The 21,120-nt window shown below is 34.5% G+C and overlaps 2 protein-coding genes, 2 long non-coding RNA genes and 1 pseudogene across 8 annotated transcripts; 3 read left to right on the top strand and 2 right to left on the bottom strand.

Annotated features, from left to right (window-relative positions):
* Positions 1 to 375: 375 nt before the first annotated feature.
* Positions 376 to 2,346, top strand: LOC108851659 (uncharacterized). Of its 2 annotated transcripts, XR_001949349.2 has the most exons (4): positions 376 to 671; positions 747 to 935; positions 1,369 to 1,847; positions 1,951 to 2,346. XR_001949349.2 is itself a non-coding variant. In XM_018625118.2 (3 exons), the coding sequence occupies exons 1-3, from the start codon at positions 513 to 515 to the stop codon at positions 1,714 to 1,716; spliced, it is 696 nt and encodes a 231-aa protein (XP_018480620.1). In that variant the 5' UTR covers positions 376 to 512; the 3' UTR covers positions 1,717 to 1,910. The 2 variants fall into 2 exon arrangements, 1 of the variants encoding a protein (XP_018480620.1); XM_018625118.2 differs by lacking the exon at positions 1,951 to 2,346 and having other exon boundaries at positions 1,369 to 1,910.
* Positions 2,347 to 2,485: 139 nt separating this feature from the next.
* On the bottom strand, positions 2,486 to 4,617 carry LOC108849533 (30S ribosomal protein S1, chloroplastic-like; annotated as a pseudogene).
* Positions 4,618 to 10,152: 5,535 nt separating this feature from the next.
* Positions 10,153 to 12,331, top strand: LOC108852201 (transcription factor MYB78). Its single transcript, XM_018625706.2, has 3 exons — positions 10,153 to 10,470; positions 11,115 to 11,244; positions 11,446 to 12,331. Exons 1-3 carry the CDS (start codon positions 10,296 to 10,298, stop codon positions 12,107 to 12,109), a joined length of 969 nt encoding a protein of 322 aa, XP_018481208.1. The 5' UTR covers positions 10,153 to 10,295; the 3' UTR covers positions 12,110 to 12,331.
* A 3,170-nt stretch (positions 12,332 to 15,501) lies between these two features.
* On the top strand, positions 15,502 to 17,196 carry LOC108848998 (uncharacterized). Its single transcript, XR_001949112.2, has 3 exons — positions 15,502 to 15,701; positions 15,792 to 16,005; positions 16,513 to 17,196. It is a non-coding gene; the product is annotated as an uncharacterized LOC108848998 (long non-coding RNA).
* A 731-nt stretch (positions 17,197 to 17,927) lies between these two features.
* Positions 17,928 to 19,876, bottom strand: LOC108852104 (uncharacterized). Of its 4 annotated transcripts, XR_001949435.2 has the most exons (4): positions 19,168 to 19,821; positions 18,899 to 19,080; positions 18,281 to 18,798; positions 17,943 to 18,131 (listed from the first exon to the last, which is right to left on the bottom strand). It is a non-coding gene; the product is annotated as an uncharacterized LOC108852104 (long non-coding RNA). The 4 variants fall into 4 exon arrangements; XR_008944884.1 differs by having other exon boundaries at positions 17,928 to 18,131; positions 18,889 to 19,829; XR_008944882.1 differs by having other exon boundaries at positions 17,936 to 18,131; positions 18,899 to 19,824.
* Between the last annotated feature and the right edge of the window lie 1,244 nt (positions 19,877 to 21,120).

Here is a 21,120-nt window from a genome sequence, read left to right on the forward strand (position 1 = left end):
TCTGTAAACAAGTTTTTTTTGAGATGAATAAAAATTTAAAATTTTTTCAAAAAAAAAAAAAAATTCTTAATATTAATATTATATAATTGAAAAGAGGATATTGATTGTATTTTAAAATTTATTTCTATATAATGAATATAATGTACAAAGAATTTTAACGAATTATGACTAATATGTAATAATTTTCAAATGAAAATAAAAATAATAATTTATCATTGTAATTTACATATATTAATAAGTAATCATAAAATATTTAGGTCAGTTTATGCGGGCGAAAAACCTAGTAAAAAAATGCAAAAAGAAAAACACAAAAAAAGGAAAATGTTTACAAAACGGGCTTTGAAATTCCTTTTCGCTTATCAAAGGCCCAAAAGCCCAATAGGAAAATAAAAGAAAGAAGACACCATTGAAGAAGCTCTCGCTCCCTCTACTCTCCTCCGCTGCCGCCAACATCACCACCGGTATTCTCCACTTACCTATACAAACTCACATTTAGCTCGTGTTCTCGTATCATGAATCCAGGCATGGAGTCTCATAACCAGTCAGAGAAGCAAAGCTCGCCTGGTTCGAGCAGCGTGTCTAAGAAAGTCGCGTTGATGTGGGAGAGAATGAACGAGGGAGTACCTAAAAAGCGAGTCAACTTCCACTCAAAGACCTCAACCGCTAATAACGTTAGTTTTTTTTTTCTTTCTTTCTCATTCTTATATTATTATCGTCTGGGACTTTGAATGTAATCTATAACGCAGAACTGGAGAGGTTATCTTGGTGTGGATGCGAAGAAGAAGAATGAGCACGCAATTGTAGTCAAGGAAGATAGCGTTGTTTCGGATAGTAGGTGTAGCGAGGAGGCTAAGAGCATTGCTGCAGCCGCTCTAGCTGCTGTCAGAAACGCTACTGCAACCGCTGCAGCTGCATCGAGCCGTGGCAAGATCGAGGTGAGCAAAATGGCTTCTTTAACCTTTTGACTTTTGGTCTAGTTAGAATCTATCATCTCTCAGCTGTTTTTTTTTTTTTAAACTAAGAAGATGGATTGTGTATTTAAAATGGATTGTGTATTTAAAGTCTCTGTCTTTTAATATAGTAGATATATGAATGTGCATTCCCCTTGGTAAGCTTTAGAAATTTAGAATCTAACATCTTTTTTTTTTTTTTTGATCAAAAAATCTAACATCTCTCAGCTGTTTTTGAACCAAGAAGAGGGAAAGTCTCTGTCTTTTAAGTTAAAGTTATGATTTTCCTTTGCCTAAGCAACGTTAGAATCTAAGAAGATATTTCAGCTGTTTTGAACTAAAAAAGGATCGGTTGTGCTGTGTAATGCTTTAAAGTCTCTGTTTTTTTATTAAGTTAAATGTGACTGTTGCTTTGCAGATAACTGAGGTCAAAGACTTTGCTGGACAAGAAATCCAAGTAAAGCGGTTAGTGGAAGCTGGTTCAAAGGAAGCCTCCTCCTCTGCATCGACTTCAGGGGTTGATGCGGTTCTTGAGCAGATAAAAAAGAAGCAGAAGCTGAGCGTTTTGGACAAGACCAAGAAAGATTGGGGAGAGTACAAGGAGGATAACAAAGGCGTTGAAGACGAGCTGGATAAGTACAAGAAGAGCTCTGATCAGTATCTAGATAAAGTTTCTTTCTTGGAGAGAGCTGATTACAGACAGTTTGAGAAAGAGAGAGACGCCCGTTTAGCTCTTCAGTCCAAGAGAAGACTCGATGATGCCTGAATGAATGTTGAGGACTCTTATTAACTTTCTTCTTACGCTGCAAGTGTTCTCTGTTTTCTTGTATGTAGACAAGGCATCCATCTTACGAAAGCTTGTAGCAGTTTCTAAGGGATGTTTTGTCACATTCTCAGGTATAGACAACGCTTTCTAGTTGACAAACTGATACGATTTTTCCCAGTATGATTTTTTTTTTTTTTTTTTTAAAATCGGTATCCTTGCGAAACACGTTTCCAGAAACTTCCTTGCATCGCAAGGTACACAGTCTCCGGAACCTCTGGTGCAGCAGCATTGTCAACCAGATTAGGCCTAATGTCAGCAGATTCAAATTCCGACCATGGTTGCTTACCATGTGACCACAAATCTAGGGTTTTCTCGACCACACCGTGTTGAACTGGCGACTCCGGAGACATATAAACAGATGTTCCAACAAACGGTGAATCAACTCTTTAGTACTCAGACACCTCTCCTGCCTTTGTCGACATGACAGTCCGAAATCTTGAGATCGTACAAACCTTTTACCGCTGAGGAGGAAAAAGAAGTAGATTATCTGGTTTAAGAAGTAGATCATACGAGTGAAGTCTTTTGATGGTTGTATCCGACAATTTTTTTGTTTCCTTCTATGAAAGCAGTAAAAAGTACCAGGAGCAGCATACTCCATTACCATCTTTTAAACTTTGGTTCGATTGAAAAAATATTTTATAATGATTTTAGATGAGAGAGTTATAAAAAAAAACGGAGACAGAAGTCACATAACGATACACACTCAAGATCTTGGTGAATGCACTTTTTGGACACTGCAAACGAGATATCGATTTGAAAAATACAAACATGAGTTGTTACATATTACATTAAAGCTCAATGGATGTGTTGTTGTCTATAAAAAAAAAAACGTACAAAAAGAAGCTTTTTTGGATCTAAAGATCAACGGCTGGAGGAATGTCGTCAACGGTGAGATCTACTCCATCATCTGGCAAGTCAGATCCGAGTGGTCCTAGTATCCCTTCAGAACTCAGCGTCAGTCCACTCTGCTCAAACATAATACACACCAAACATTAACTTAAGTAACGAGAAGTGTGTGGATATAAACCAGGCCAGGCAAGTGAATAGTCATATATATATATACCTCAGGTTGGAAACGAAGCATGTCAGCACGGGCCATCGCTTCTGCTTGGGCGATTCTCTGTCTAAACGTCTGAGCCATCTCCTCAGCCTTTTGAGAAAACAGAAAAAGTAGGAAACAAGATTTGAGAAAACCATATAGGAATAATGTGAGAGAACATTTTCAATAGTATTTTTTTTTTTTTTTTTACCTTCTCGAAAACAAGTTTTGGGTTGCGAATCATATCACCAGGTGTTGGCTCCAGCTTCTTGGTGGAGAGACTTACTCTTCCTCTGTCACGGTCGTGGCTCAGTATCATAACCTGTTTATTAATACATTAAAATTAGGTCGCTCAAACATCCGAATTCAAAAAAGTTTTAACAACATCCGTGGTAGAGTTGAGACCTTGAGGGTGTCACCGGGCTGAAGAACAGTAGCGATATCTGAGACACGGTCATGACTGATCTGACTGACATGGAGAAGCCCGTTGATTCCACCAATGTCAATGAAGGCACCGTACGGTTTCAAGCTCTGAACAACTCCTATAACCACAGATCCAATTCCAAGCTGTGCCTGGCTGTCTGCTACAGCTTTACGGTTGCTGAGTACAAGCTTTGTTTGTTCCTCATCAACCTCCACAAACTTTAGAGGTATTTCTTTATCAAGAAGCTCCTCAGCTGCTGCTTTCTGACAAAAAGAAAAGTAAAAAAAAAAAAACACATCGTTCAACAAAACCTTCTTGTCAACAAAGCTCTGAGACAAAAGTACTAACCGATGATATTTGCGAGAATGGTACAAACCCACGAAGACCTTCCACTAGAGCCACTAATCCACCTTTGTTAGCACCAATAACCTACACCCATACAATTACAATCCAATCCCTAAACCATATAAAAGACCAAAAGAGTTCCCAAAAAACGTACCTTAGCCTTAACGATGACATCCTCAGACTGAAGCTGCCTACACCGTTCCCAAGCAAGTTCGTACTGGATCGTCCTTAAGCTCAACAGCAAACTATCATCACTCTCGTTTTCACCTATGATCACAAACTCTTCCACCATACCAAGTAGGCCGAAGACTTCGCGGAAATGTCAACTAATGCGCCGTTAGCTTCCGTCTTGAACACCGTTCCTTTGACCTAAAACAAACATCATCACCATCGTCTCAAGTAAGCTAGTGCAGTTCAAAGTTCGAAACTTTATAATGAAGAAAAGCTCAAAGTTTGGAACTAACTGTGGCCGGGATTCGAACCCAGGTGGAGGAACTCACTAGCTGTGAGCCTTTTACCATCTGAGCTAGAAGCCCCGGTTGAAAGTTCGAAACTTTATAACGAAGAAAAGCTCAAAGTTCGAAACTTTAAGGGAGAAAAGCGAAAGGCGAGACGAACCCTAGTGCCGATTTCGGAATTGAAGTCGTACTGTTCGATAGCAGCGGCGAAATCGTCGACGGTGAAGGCGACGCCTTCCATGGGAGAGGTCCTGCAGCGCTCGTAAGCGTCCTCGAACATCTTCTTCAGCTCGAGACGCTCTCTCGTCTGCCCGCTAGACATCGCGACCGCTGCGACGATCGTGGGGAGAGGAGAGAAGGAGGAGGATTTTTTGTTGTTCTGCGGGGAGTTCTTGGATGGTGTCCTCGCTAGCCTGGAGGAGGAGGAGGAGGAGGAGGAGGAAGAGAGTGGAGAGCATCTCAGTCCTGTGAATTGATGAGCCAATGACGCCATTGTTGCCTAACACTCGAAAGAGTCTCACTCACTACTCTTCTTCTTTCTTCTATGGTTCGGTTCTTCCTGCGTTGAGTTTTTTTATCGATAAGGGAGATTACAAAGATGATGGCTATCTAGACTACATGCCGTTTATTGTAATCTAAACAGCGTGACGTTTATGCCATGGCCACGAAAAATATTTTTTTTTCCCTAAAACAGACAGCTTTGTTTCAGCTTGATGGAAGTGACATGGGAGGACGTATTTTACATATTACGGCTTTGCCCTTTTTTTCTTTCTTATTTATTAATGTAGAATTGTATCCGTGTTTGTTCTTGTCATATTGATGATATGATGTCCTGCTATTTTAGGTTGAGTGTTAGAGGATTTGATACTTCCCTTCCTGAGGTCAAGGAGATGGTACGTGGGGTTTTCCCTTAATCCGGTTGTTCTGTTCTCGGGTACGGGTGTGCTATTGATAAGGCTCTGAAACTTAGCGGAGGTTCTGTCGGAGGCTTTAAAATTGCAGTTAAGACGGTCCTCCCAATAGAAAGGGTGAGCGGTGGTGTATCTCTCTCTCTCGCAAGGAGGTTGGCTATGGTTGAGAAAGCTAAAACCAATCAGAAGATGATCATGGCTACGGACTAGAAATTTCTCTCTCTCTCTCTCTCTCTCTCTCTCTCTCTCTCTCTCTCTCTCTCTCTCTCTCTCTCTCTCTCAAAAATGCTCTCTCGTGTTACTAACTTGTGCCACCTTCGAATGTTATGTTTTGTCTGGATTTTGAATTTTTTGTTTTTATTCGTGTGTGCTGAATTTTATGATAAAACTCTGTAAAGACAAACTTGGTTGCCCAAAGTGAAAAAATAAAATATCTTTGCCCTTTAAAATTCTATTATAAAATCATACATTAAATTAATTTTTAATAAGTTTTTCTATTTTTTAAAAAGATATAAAAGTAAATATTTAAATGGGTTAGGAACGCTCTATTTCTATATGTGAAAGTATTGATTGAGCCATAGCTATATTAATTCAATGTGGACATGATGATATTTTAAACATTATACATGAATCATTAACCTTAATAAATGCATTTTTTGCAAGTATGTGAATTTTCATTAATGAAACTAAAACACAGGAATAATACATATGATTTGAGACAAACTTAGTGTATCAGACACACAGCTTTAATCAGAGGAGATTTAATCAGATAAGATTAGATTATAGCTTGGATAGAACAAGAGTTCAAGAACAACCATGTAAGTCTAGTAAGTTTCCGCATCAACTTGTCACTTGTACGTACCTGCAACAAGAATGATAATCAGAGGAGAAAAACAGCCGAAAAAACAAATCGAGGAATCATGGTTTGCCCTGAAGGCAGCTGCAAATGGATAACAGACGAAGCATGATTGACTAAGTCCCAGTCCGGCCATCACACCTTAGTGTGTGACTAATTCAAATATATGATCATGGTTTTTCGCATAATCTACCTAATGGTAGTGAAAATAATATAGTCAAAAAAATTGATTCAACCTTGTTAATCTACTAATCTTTTTAATTAGCGGCTTTAACATTTTGAAAGCAATTCTTTGGAGCTTTCTCTTTTGATCATATAGATATGTTTCCATCGTTTACTTCATTAATATTTTAAAAGCATCACAGGCAAAATGTATATCTAATGTGTTTGGTTCTAAACGGTTCCTTTGCAAATGTTCCTACTAATGATGCCCACAAGTATAATTTGGCACATAGTTTAATGTTTCAACACTTGGCCTAATCACATAACTTACATGAAACCACCTACACATAATATATTCTTAAAAAAATAGTTTTCATAAATCAGATTATGATGTTCACCCACCAACTGGAATTGAAGTTCATAAGAAAAAAGATTACCTACGTGCTAAAGACTCGGATGTTCTCAATATGCATATTTAGATTCAAATGAATTTGTTTCGCTTTAAACTAAGCTATGCATGTAGTTCTCGACATGGTAAGCAAGACGAGAATTGTAACCTAGTGAGAGTTAAGGTTAGCCGTACAAAGTGCATATAACTTTGCCAAGATGGTTTCATTTCAAAGTTGGTAAATAACTTAAAGTGGATAATTTCATCGGTTCATAAGACGGGAAAGTCTTTTCTACATATCCCAAAAATCCAAACGTCACTACGGTGCATGAAGAGTTGAAACAAGATTAATAACTAACAAGATTAATCATCTGTCAAAACATTAATATTCTTTCCAGAGTTTACATTATTTGATACTAACCATATATACATATATATATATATATATATATAATAATGAAGAGTTGAAGACTCTGTCAAGATTTTTCCTACTTCCAATTTACGGATAATCTTTAACTTTTGACCATGAAAATCTACTGCTTTTTAACCATTAATTGTGGCTGTATATATAAAATCATTCTCCTGCCAAGTGCCAAGTTTGGAAAATGCTCGAATAATGCCTTTCGTCCTGTATAAGGGATCTGAGTTCTGAAAGTGACTTTTATCTTATATTAGTAACTTATTATTTAGAGAATTTTTCCTGCAAATGATACTACAGGATAGTTTGCAAATGCATTGATTCTTCAGAATAAATAAAGAGGTCGGAAGCTTCGCAAAAGAATACGCGTTTAGCCTTCATAATTTAAATTAGAATAGATTATTAAGATTGAAGATTAGTGTCGTTTGTAACAATCATTATTAGAGACTTCTGGGAAAAGAAAATTCTCAATAATATCTATCAATTAAATAAAAGTGATTAATAAGGACTCCATATTTTTGGTTGTGTGTACGTGTTGATTATTAGACCATATGTCTTGGTTGGACTTGGCCCGAATTAGCATAAAGTTGCGATGCATATTATTGTTTATATATACATTATATATTTAATAACATGTGCAAGGAAGAGAATGAAATGTAATAGAAAGGCATTTTCTTGAATTACCTACCATTCACCAAGTGTAGTCACCTTCTTACTTATGTCACTTATGGTGTCTTTCTTGTTTTGGTAATATTCCATGGTTATCTTCTAAAGTAACATTAATATTTTTGGTTAAGCTGTTAACCACTACTGATGTGATCATGTGATAATTGCGGTTACGTATATTAATTAACCTCTTATCTTCGACAATACCGGTTGCAGCTACCCAAAAGCCAAAACTCTGTCATCATAATCTATTGTTGGTTAGTGAAACTTTTTTACCCCTATCTCAAAGATGTACTGCAATGATGTTTGAATATCTTGTAATGTGGTTAACTTCAGAAAAATATTACTTTAAACGTTATTATTGTCCTAAAAGTCTTCTACAAGAAAAAATATTGTCCTAAAATATTTTTTATGCACCTCATGCATAAATGTGGGCTACCCCAATTAAGATTTTTATGGGAAGGAGATAACAGAAGTACAAAACGTAAGTAAAACATTTAAAAATTCTAGTGAAAATCATACAGTCGTTATATTATTGGAACCTTGTTTAAAGTTGGAAAAAGAAAAATTAAAACTAAGGGTTAAATCATACTCGTTCCATTTCAAAATAGATGATATTTAAGGAAATGTTTGATGTTTCAGAATAGTTGATGTTTCCATATTTCAATATATCTTTTAATTTTATCGAAACTGTATAATTAATGATAATTTGTATTCTATTTTGCATGGTTAAATAATTTTTTACTTTATATTTTCATCTTATTTTTTAAATAAAAGATAAAAAAATTAATAGTTGTGCACTAATCTAAAACTTCAAGTATTTAGAAATAGAGGAAGTATAAAATAGACATCAACATATTTTCCGAATCCGAGGATCCGAACCAATATCATCCAAAAAACGGATTTTGTGTTGGATTCAGATAGTTAGAAATATTCGGTTGGTTAAGGTTTTAAAACTAAATTGGGTACCGGATCGGATTGAACTATATCTGATATACAGATTAAAAGTTATTTTATAACTTTAAAGGCTACTCATATATATTCCCCAATTACTCTTAGATTATCATCACCAAGGCTTCCACTTCCAACTTTTACGATTTCGGATGCTTGATTGTTTAGTATCGTTTGATGTGTTGTTTGTTTTGGTATTTATTTAAATTTTGATGTTATTATTTTGTGCAAGTCATGTTTTTACAATCGGATATTTCAGGTAGTTTCGGTTCTATTGGATTTTTTTTGTTGATACACAAAGAACCGAACCAAATCCATTAAAATTTTGGTTATTTTGGATGTAATCAAATTCGACAGGTACCAAACCATATCCAATCAAAAATTTCAAAATAGCCGTTTGTTGTCAGTTTCTTTAGTTTCAAAGTGTACGAAATCCGAAATATCCAAATAAATCCAGTTTGGTATCCGAAGACCAGCACCTAGTATAGAATATAAGTTATACAACTTATTATATCAACAAGCGAACACGCAGGGAAGTCAGGTGTCAACTTTCACGCCCCCAATCATCGGGTCTTACATCAACCTTTAAAGCTCTAGTGCTGAAGTAAGTGCTAGTTAAGTACACTAATAACTCTGAAGAACATTTTTCAATCCATACAGGATCCACTTCAACTAATGTTCAATTTACGGCATTCTTTAAATTTGTTCATTAGGATAACGCGTGGGGTGATTGAAAAAAAGAGAGACCGAGTCAAATTAGATATTTTATTACTATTTGTACATAGTTTTTTGTGTGCAAAACTATTTACATAGTGTATGTATCATTCAAAAAATGTTCTGGTTTCAATTATAATCTAGATCGAGAGTTCGGTGACGAAATCTAAAGAAGATTTAATATGTAGTAGATTGTTTATCATAATCCTTTTTGTTTCTGGCTCATTCCGAAATGAATTTTACTTTAGAATCCAAAATATTCTCCACATGAATCAACTTGGAATATGATATCACACTTGAATTAGCTTCCAATTTTTTAAAAATTATTTAAATGCTAGACGCAATTCAAAACAAAATAAACTAAATAAATATTTCAGTGTCCCATTAACATTGTTTTTAGGTATCTTCTTATTTACATTGGGTTTCTAACAACGATAACATGTGATATAAGCGTTTTAAAAAGTTTCTATATGTATGTGCAATCTAAAAATTAGCTACTAGAAGCATAGAGAATAAAACATAAAACTAAAACAAGGAGAATAATAATATAACATGTTTGTGAACGAATTATTTAGCGGCATATATAGTTTAGTGTTGAAGAGTTTTTGTAACTCCAAGTATAAATTACTTGCTAAGTCATAATCCCATGGTATTTGATCTCGAAAGTCGAAACTATAAAAAGATTCGGATTTTGAACACTTCCTAGCAACGCGGTTCAAGAAGATGAAAAATTCTGGATGTATGGTTTAACGCACTCTTGAAAACAGTTGATCAACTAAAATGGGAAAATACTTTTGCTCATCTATTTTGTAAAGAAGTTGGAAAAAAACAATAATATCAACATATGTAGTTGAATAATTGGGATCATATTATGAAATTCTTGCTTTTATAATAATATTATTGGAAACAAAATTCTTATATTGCGGCCGTTTATGCCTTCCTTCTTTCCACATGTTGCAAACAGTTTAAAGAACTAAACTTTTCTTTAAAAGATATAATTATTTTTTATTCATCTATAAAAACCATCAACTTCTGCATCTTTCCCTGTGGATACAAACAACACCCCTTAGCTCTCTACACACAATTCCAACAAAAATTGTCTCTCTCTCATTTAAGACAAACAGAGAAAAGGTACAAAGTCTCGATCATTCCTCTGAATCTCTCTTTGTGGGTCTCTCTGTTTCAGTATGGATGGCAAAATACGCTTAGGGATCAACAAGAACATGGGAGACCTCCAGAACAACGTGGATGACGAAATGGACCTAAGGAGAGGTCCATGGACGGTTGAGGAAGATTTCAAGCTCAGCAATTACATTTCTACTCTTGGAGAAGGCCGATGGAACTCTCTAGCTCGTTGTGCCGGTATGATACACTACTATCAACTATTACACGTATAAACTGATAAACACCCAGATTAACATATTAATTCGTGTGTATGAATGTGCTCCTAATTAAAAATTAATAAAAAGCTACACTACCACAAGTTGCATTAGCTTATTAAATTATTGTTACCTTTTGTTATTTTCTTGTTATATCTCGATCTCCGTGCGTGTTTTCTAACCAATTCGCTACTTCATTTTTAGTGATCAACAAAAAAATTGTTTCGAAATTTCAAGAAAAGGGGATTTTGCCTTGTGTGCACAAATGAAAAGTACCTTATGGAGAAATCAATTATAAATATTTTCGAATATGGATTCAATAATTTAATCAAACTCTAGATTTTAGATAAATTAACTATATTCGCGTATAAATAAAAAGAAATAACTAATGCGATTAAATGATCAACGTCTATAGGGGAAGAGCACTAACGCAATGAAAGAAAGTTTGCTGGAGAAAAATACCCTTTAAAACAATTTGCCTCATAGCAACGGTCTATATAATTTATAGAGTAAATTCAATAACTTTATAAAGTATGATCATTATGATGAGTTTCTTGCGTATCATACCAGTATACGTGTGTACATGATGAATATGTCTAAACAATAGTATCTCCCGATTTTAAACAGGACTCAAAAGAACCGGAAAAAGCTGCAGATTACGGTGGTTGAACTATCTTCGGCCAGATGTCCGCCGTGGAAACATAACCCTTGAAGAACAACTCTTAATTCTTGAACTTCACTCCCGTTGGGGCAATAGGTACTTTTCTAATTTAAAACAAGTCCTAGATCAATTTTATTTACAAGAATTCGTTCACAAAGATTCGATTATCATGTATATAATAAGATCACGTCTTTAGTCATCAATTCATTTAATTTTCTGCTTACAAGAATTGGAAGATTGGTTATTTTACTAACAAGACTTTTGTCACTAATACTATATATATTCCTGTGATTTCAGATGGTCTAAGATTGCACAATATTTACCAGGAAGAACAGATAACGAGATCAAAAACTATTGGAGAACACGTGTGCAAAAGCATGCAAAACAGCTTAGATGCGACGTTAACAGTCAACAGTTTAAAGACACTATGAGGTATCTTTGGATGCCTCGTCTCGTTGAGCGGATCCAAGCCGCCTCCGCTTCATCCACCACTGGTTCTGCTGCCAAGTCTTGCGTCGCCACCACCACGGATCAGTTAGTGATCACGTCATACGACGAGGGAGCCAACAACAACACCACCAACATAGACCATTTGGGTTTAACGAGCAACCCTAATGGTTATGTTAGTAACGTCTCGCGGGAAACTTCTAGCCTGAAAGTATCTCCGGGGTCCGGACTGACGGATTATCATATGGGTAGTGAAGTGGAAAAGGTCGAGACTAGTCAGAATTTGGTGGGTCCACAAATCATGTCGCCATCGCAGAACTATCTGGATGATAAAAGTGGATTATTGAACGGAGTTTTGGCGGTAATGCAGGAGGAGAGTTATCCTAACTTGTTTGAAAATATGAATGGAATGATACCTTCTTATTCGGACAGTTTCTGGAACATTGGAAGTGATGAAGACTTTTGGCTCTTACAGCAACAACAACAGCAGCTCCTCAACCATGGAAGCTTCTGAATAGACAAAATATTTATTTATAAAGAAAAGGAATAAAATGAAGTGGATTAACTAGTGTGTGAAAGGAATTGGTGTTAAAGGAAAAAACTTATATTTGAAAAAGGAGGGTTTCCTGTATATTTTTGGAGTAAGTTTGATCGGTTCGTGTTTCTTTGGGATTTTGATACTACATTATAGTTTTAGAAAAAAAAAACCGGAATCAAAGTACTAAGTCTCATTTTATCTTTTGTTCATTTACTTGAAAGGTTTTCTGAAACAAATAAAAAAAGTATTTGATGCTTTCGAAGCATGACACAGCTCATTTTATTATATATATGTTTTGCCAAGGAAACCATGGATAATTGGTTCGAAGCCAGAAGTTTAAGGGAAATTGAACTTGAAAAACTATGGGTGCATCCTTTGATTTTTACCACATTAACTAACAAATTTCAGTTGGTAAAAAAATATTTTACCAAAAAAAAATTCCAGTTGTTTTAACCTTAATTTTTCAAATCTTAGAATTTATAGGAGTGAACATGCACCCGTTATGAACAATGTGCCTTCTCCCCTTTCACCATGTTTCGTATATATAACTTCACTGACTGAGGCTTTGAATAGTAACTAACTGCTCCGCATCGCACCACCATCAACAATAGCAAAAATATATCACCACCATATACACATACCTATATATCTATATATTTTTGTTACTATTTGAACCGCACTGCACTTGTCCTACAGTTATCCTGCATGTTTCCATTCCGCCTCCCGGTATATATCACAAAAGCAAAAAATATATATATATATATATATATATATATATCACAAAAGATATACTCCTTCCGTTTCATAATACTTGATGTTTTAGAAAGATAATTTTGTTTCAAATTAGATGAAGTTTTGAGATTTTAAGGTTACTTTAACTTTATTGAAAACTGTTCAATTCAGTTTTTTTTATTATTGGTTAATTGATTTTAAAATTATATCTTTAAAATATTTTTTATTTAAAAATATAATTTTTTTAATTTTTATGCACTATGGTAAAACATCAAGTATTATGAAACAGAGGGAGTATATTATAATGACTTTTTTTGCTTAAGAAAATATATATTATAATGACTAGCATGATACATGAGAAAAATGGATAATCCAAATATCTAAATGATGATGCTTTTAGGAAGCATGTGTATGGGAAATGTACATGGAAAAAGGGGACTGTGAGATGTGTGAAAGAAAGGCTTTGGGTTCAAAAGTAGACAATCCAAACATTGCTTTTTGTTTTCATCATATATCTCCACGTGGCAATGTCTTAATGGTGAATATCTGAATTTTAAGGTGGCCATCATGGGGACTATTATTCCTGGGAGGATGTGATAATTATTAACTTCGTTATTGATTAAAGTGATGAAAATCCCACCATTAACGCGTGCAAACGATTATGACCGAGTAGTGAGTACCTGGGTGATCAATAGCTAAGTTAATGACCAGTAGTTGCTCAAAAGAAAAAAGGTGATCAATAGCGAGTTTTTCATCGTTTTTTAATCTGAATTTTTAACTGAACACCATTATTGTACGGATGATCCCACCACTATCCAGAAAATACCTTCCTCACACTGTAACACGTCATTTAGCCAATGTCGTCTTCCTATCTGCATTTATAAAGTATACACTGTGTAATATATCTAAATATATATTATTAGCTACCAATAGTTGATAAAACATTACATTGCCGTTTGTATAATCGTATGGTTATTCCTGACTAAATGATATAATCCCATAATATAATAACCCGTCGAGAAGTAATTAAGGAGACCATAGTTTTTTTTTTTTGCCAAAATAAGGAGACCATAGTTTGATTTTGTCTAATGCGATTTCAACCATAGTTAGTTATGTATATGTTTAGGGTGAAAAAGGGTACCCAAAATATAACCATATATTTACACGATATGAAGGTATAATAAATTTAAATTTAGGGTATTTCACTTATATAAAATTCACACAGTAAAATAACAGTTTTGTTGAATTACAACAATTATATATGTTTTAGTTGTTATATAACCGAGAAATGGAAAATACAATCTTAATTGCACAACCCTACAATTATATCAAGTTGACCTGAAACGGTACATATGGTTCTTTTGGTGTTTTATTCAACGGATGGTTTCGCTAGACGTTCCTCATTTTAACATCTCAGACTGTTGTTCACTCTTTCTTTACATTTTTAGCTCATCTCTACACTACTCACATATATTACGCTAGCCAAGCTATTTAATTCAGACTGTTTCCATATATGCAGTATAAGTGTTAATCGCTTATGTAATTGCGATTATAGTATCTGAATTTGAACCCAAAATTCCACAAAACAACCCAAACACATATGTCATATGTGAAACAAAATGAAAAGGAATAACAAAATTTAATATATCGAACTAATGTTATAATTGTTATTTTTTATTGCATTAGAACGTGTTTACAAGCACTCCTTGATCTATTAATTAAAACAATACATAGTATAATAGATTAGTGGAGAAGTTTAGGAAGCTCAAGAGGGACAAATAAAGGAGAGAGAATTCGAACCCTATGAGTTTACTACAAAATCTTCATCGATTTAGCAGAAACAATCAACTAATGTAGAAACTGGACATAACAGAAAAACCAAGAAGATGGAAGTAGTAAGAAGACAGAAAAGGGTAGAGAAAAGGTCTTACAAGGTCAAGAAAAAGCAGTAGAATATACTACTTAAAACAAAAACAAAAAAGAAGCTCAGGGTAAGATAGAGTCGTTGATTTGATCACGGAGAAGAACAAGTTACGATCACCTTCTTCTTGAAATAGCCTTTTTGTCCTATAAAAATTATGCCACTACATAAGTCAATGATAGACATAACTAACTAACTAACTAATCGTGTGTGTGTGTGTGTGTATACCTTGATCATGATATTTTGATGGTTCTTCAAGCCGTGAAAGGCTTTCAAATACACCCATAACTTGAATGAGAAAGATAGAGAGTGTTTTTCACGAATTGTATTATAAAGAGATATGGTCAATACACGCTCGGACGTAGCTATATATAGAGATGCATGTGTAAATAAAAAAAAAATATAATTTGTGATTGTCTTTAATGAAAATTTAATTATTTATTGTATGTTTTCAGACATTTGACATGAAATCTCTCTATTGAGAAAACTTATATATACACGTATCTATTATTATAAAGAAAAGGGGACTCCCTTCTCCTCTTGCCAGCACATAAAATAGTTAAAAGACAGTGCAACACGTGTCCACCTACTCAAAACACTGAGTTTCATTTAAATCTATATTACATACGAGTTGGGCTTACGAGACAAACATTGGCTTACGAGATAAACATATCTGGGCCTGTTATAACACCACATAAAACGCATGGCATCAATTGATCACCAGCTACATCATGCGCTGCGTTTTGATAGGTTGGTGGAGACCTTTTGTCGTCACTGTCGACGTATCGTCTCCTTCCTCTCCCGATATCAGAGAAACCGAACAATCGGATTTAATCCTCTCATTAATCGATCAACCACGATGTAGAATCAATGCGGGATTTAATTGCATATAGCGATGGAGACGACTATAAGAAGGTAAGCGTGGTTCTTCACATCCGTTTCGTTACTCTTACAAAAAAAACCTTAAATATGGCTAACGCTTTGGTTCTCCTCTCCGATCTCCAGTCCGGCCGATCCTCCTCCACCGTCGAAGTGCGCTTGCTCTGCTTCTGGGAGACGAAAAACGTCCGCCGTGGTGGAGAGCTCATGGGCATCTGACATGTTTTTGGTTGATTTTCAGGTTATATATTAAAACCGCCTTCTCATAAAGACATGGGATTGCATACTTAACTTTGGTCTATATGACTGAAGGCTAAGAAGACCAGAAGAATTGTGTCAGGTTTTTCTCTTCTTTTGTTTGTATGACTATATAGATATGTCTCTAGACGACTACTGGAATTATTACATTGCTGCATTTGTTTGTTCTGCTGCATAGATGAATTGGATCGAGCAATTTGTTAGATTGCTTTTCTTAAGGATTGTTGGCATCTATAAATCTGAGGATCATGATGCTTTTGAGAGAGATTTCTTCCTTTTGAATCTGGCAAAAGTATATCTCCGAAAGGGGTTTGATTTTGTTATCCTCTCTGTATCAGGTTTAATGACACTTTGATGATATATTTAATTTTGATGGCAATAATAGTTTATCATCGCTGCCATAGTCAATCCTCACTGTCTTAGTGTTGGTTTGATTTTTCCAAATTTTCTGGGTATTTACAGATCACCAAAATCTGACTGAGGTTTTCTTTTTGTAATAAACAGATTTTACAAGTTCAGATCATTAGGGTAGCAGAACTTTTGCTTTCAGAATTTGATCAACGCATAATTTCTCTTGAATTTGACACAGGTGCAAGTCAACTGCAAAGTCATGAAAATTGAGCTATTGATGGGCCATTTTACAATGAAGATCCATGTCCCAGCTTCCCCTGTTTTGTTTGTCTGTTGGTATTTTCTGTAGTGAAAGTCCTCATCCTTTGTCAGGGAACTGTTAAATCGGCACAAAGCAATTTTGGGCTTTAATTCTTGCATATACCTTTTACTCCTCTCTATCTAATCTAAGATCATATGGATTTACTAATGAGTATACCTATAATATTTGTCTCAGTTTCAGGCTGCAGTTGTGGTAGAAGAGATGATTAAGACAGAGTGCTTGAAAAATGAGCTGTGGTACTGTTCTTCTCTTTCGACAGCTGTTAAAATGCTCTATGTACAATAAAACCATAACTCAATCAGATCGTATGGATGAGACAAAGCCAATCGACTTACCAGAACAGAAGTCACAACCAGTTTCGGATCCACAAGAACAAAGCATCAGAGGAAAGTACAGGAAACACAGTAGAAAAGCTTCAGGGCGCAAGGCGCAAAAACGGAGGCTTCTTTATCAAAGTAGAGTTTATGTGTAGCAGTGTAGATATATGTAATATTGTAATTCTTCAACCCGGAAGCGGAGCTGTGATGAGCCGAGAGAATATGTGTACAGATACATATATGAGACGACTAACTATTGTGGAGTAAATAAATATTTAAACAATTGTTTCGACATAAGCTAAGCTGACGTTAGAACGGAAACTTACATTCTTTGTAAATCTCTGTATAAACTTTCTTTTTTTTTTCTTTTCTGGATCAAAGTGTTGCCTTAAACAAAAAAAAAACTCCATAAATCTAATTTTAAAAATATAATACATAACCTTATTTAGGGATAAGTATAAGAAATTATTTTGAACCAGCATACACAATTTAAATCGGTATTATTTAATACTATATAATTTTTATTATAGTTACTTTGTTGTATTATCCATATGTAATAGAAAACTGGAATTTTCATAATTATGTTTCTCTTGTGTTTAGGTTAAAAAATGTATTTTGGAGTATTATTCATCCACTAAAAGAAAATTAAAAGTACAGTTTTGTAATCTTGGAAAACTAAATTTACATCAGCTGACTTTTCTAAAACAATAGGTTTGAAAAATGCATACTACAAAAGTGTTAATGGATTCTAAAAATATATAAGAAAGGAAAATAATCTATGTATTATGTATTGAATTTTTAACTATAGTTCTGAATAATTTTTATTATTTTTAATAATAAATATAGAATAAAAATTGAGAAGTTAAATATAATCACATTAATTAAAAAAAGGAAAATCTTCTTATTAATTAGGCAAGCATGTGTGTTCTAACAAAACTTACAAAAAACAAAAATAAAATAAAATTTAATACTACTTTCAGTTGGCAATAAATTATATATTTTTAAATGTATATTAAAATATAACAAATTACTCACAAAATGGTTAGTAGGAAAAACACACATCATATTCTAGCAAAACTACTACTTCAGTTGTTTACTGCTTTTAATTAACTTCAGGAGCTACAGCCAAATGATGATGGTCTGAGGATGCTGCTACCATCGAAGTAGATTTGACCACATTCAAGAAGTTAGAGCCTAAGTACACCTCTGCTTCTGCACCTTTTATTAAGACACACAGAGCAAAGAGCTTATGTTCAAAAAAGTCTTAAGGGCACAAGCAGTTAAGAGTATGTAAGGCAGTATCTGAACAAAAGAGAATGATATAACAAGAATAGATTGTTTGTTAACCAGAATTCTTTTGTACGTACATATTATTCACATCTTCATGCTGCATTGTACAATGTAGATTCAGGATCATCGACAACAACAAAATATGTGTCCTTTGTATTCACTTTCAGCTTTCAGGTTCTTCGAAACTAACAGTGAAGTCAATTATATTATATATTTATTTATCAGCATTTCAAGTTTAACAAAAAATAATTCAAAAACATGCTGAAAAACATGATGGAGATATAAAAAGCACCACTCCAACAAAATATCACTGTTACCCAAAATTGATAATATATAGAAATGTATAGTTGTAATTTTAATAATTCCGTTCCTGATTAGGCGTATCAAGAATGGAGTTTCTGAAAGGTCGTGTGAGATGAATTTTCTTGAGTAATCTTTGCGCCTATCTCGGTTCATGGCATTTCGTTTGTGATTCTTCTCCTCTGAGGCTTTACAAGTTGCATTAATGCAAGGCCATTAACAAGTTCTTAACTCTTTCTAGCCACAATCACTGATTCAATGATTCTTATATCTTTTCTAGGCGGTGGATCTCGACCTATAAAAAGGTAAGACATCCTAACTTGAACATCATCCTCACAGTTGACAGATTATATCTAATTGAGATTATCTCTTTTTAATAAATCACCTTCACTTACAGTTTTGTCGCCATACACAAAAGATTTCTCAATTCCAATAGACATGAAAGACCACTCCCAAAAGTACGAGCTTTTTCTTTGTATTCTGGATCTTCATGATAAACTGATTTGCATTATGGAATATAGTGATTGGCTATAGCGTTTTTACATGTAACTGCAAATACGTTTGCCCATGATTCAGCCTGGAAAACAAATCAGGTTTGAAAATCAGTTCCAGTCAGCTATTGTCTGAACATGTTTCAGGTTTACAATCGACGCCAGAAGTTTACCGGAGAGATCTGTCTCAGGTAGGCATTCAGCCACAAGATTTGCAGTCACCAGAAAGATCTAACAAATCTCTGATTTTTATTAGGGATCAAACCTGTGAGCTTTTGAGGATGTATTGTCGGTAAGACTGTAAAAGAGCTTTAAAGCCCATGACTTGGAGTTGTACCTTTGAGAATTGGCCTCACATTGCATCTCGCCAGATGATAAGCAGAGGAACCAACTTATAATGGATTGAATCTTTTCCAGGAGTTTCAAGGAGTGTCCTCATCCAGATGATAAGCAGAGGAACCAACTTAGTAGATAATTGAGTTTTGCTCCAAGACAAATCAAGTTCTGGTTCGAGAACAGAAGGACTCAACATAAGGCTCTCTCTCTCTCTCTCTCTCTCTCTCTCTCTCTCTCTCTCTCTCTCTCTCTCTCTCTCTCTCTCTCTCTCTCTCTCTCTCTTGTGTGTTTGAAATGTTGTCTGAATAAGATTTGTTGATACTGTTTCTGTAGGGCTACATGAGAGAGTAGATAATGATGAACTAAAAGCATATAGCGACAAGATTAAATGCGAGAACATAGCCATTAGAGAACCACTCAAGCATGCTATATGTCCTAATTGTTTTAAACTATTTGTTAATTTACGGGTGGGCCGACCCTAGTATGTTGATAAAAGAGACTAGATAAGAAAAATTTACTCATATAATGATATAATCATATCCAATTAAACCATTTGTCGCGTTTTAACACTCATTTAATAATCGGATTATTATAATTCTTTCTTCTTAAGATCATTTGAATTTTGACCCATTTGGTCACTAGGTTTATCATTTATATGGCTTAATATATCTGAAGGACATTTAAAAAAAAATCTGTCACGAATCATCATGCATGCTCGTTCTAATAAGAGTCAGAGGTTATGGCAAATAAAACACTTGATAACATCGAAATGTCGGACACATGGTCAACATCGACGAGAGAGCGTAATCTTCGGAAAATGTCGGACAAGATCTAAAAATATTTTGGACCTATGCAAAAGCATCATATCCTCTGGCATTAATCTTCTTGTAGAGAGCCCCTCTTACAGACAAAGAAAAGTCACGCGTGCGCCATGAGATTATTAGTTAAGATTATCGTAATGTTTTTGTCGTAGATGTCAATTAAAATATACTCGTGAATATAAAGGCATGTGAAAATATGGTCAATCAGTTAAAAAAACATATGGAAAATGGCAAAAGGGAGACATAAAATTTTGAAGAAGTAAAGAAGCAACTTAAGTTGCCTGAGGAAGATAGGGAAACTGATGTGACCAAAGACACAAATCATTGAGACAAAGTTACCGAGTTACGACAAAATCCTTCTCCTCAACTACACTTTCCTCTCCCTTTAATAATTTATCGCCATTATATGCATGCATCTATACTATACATGATGCATGAATTGTGAGTTTATATGTTTAATGTTTATACCATGTATATAGGTACATACGACGATGAGACATTTTATATACGTTATACGCAGGACTACATATAATATAGTTTATTATAAGGTTGTCCCAATAAGAAGACGTCAAAATATCCTTCGTGGGTGGAAGAATCCTAAGTTATAACTCGTTATCTTTACTAACCTACTACTAGTTTGCTTACTAAAAATTTTACTTATCGAATTACACTACTAATTTATATATACGACTAAGTTATAACGGTAGAATCAGAGTAGGCCATGGGATAAGAGTTATTCTTGGGTTCACTCCCTAGGGTGAACCTAAAGGTTCACCAACCAATAGAAAATTGTCATTTTAGATTTAGTATCTTTTAAATAAGGAAACAAATAACTTGTCAAATTATATTATCTTTTCAAAATAAAATTTAAAAATAAATAAAAATAATATATAAAAACGAATTAAAAAAAATAATGTTGTCAACTAAACCCTAAACTCTAATACTAAACCCTAAACTCTAATCCTAAAC

The sequence above is a fragment of the Raphanus sativus genome, chromosome 4 (assembly GCF_000801105.2).
Source record: "Raphanus sativus cultivar WK10039 chromosome 4, ASM80110v3, whole genome shotgun sequence".
Taxonomy (NCBI): Eukaryota; Viridiplantae; Streptophyta; class Magnoliopsida; order Brassicales; family Brassicaceae; genus Raphanus; species Raphanus sativus.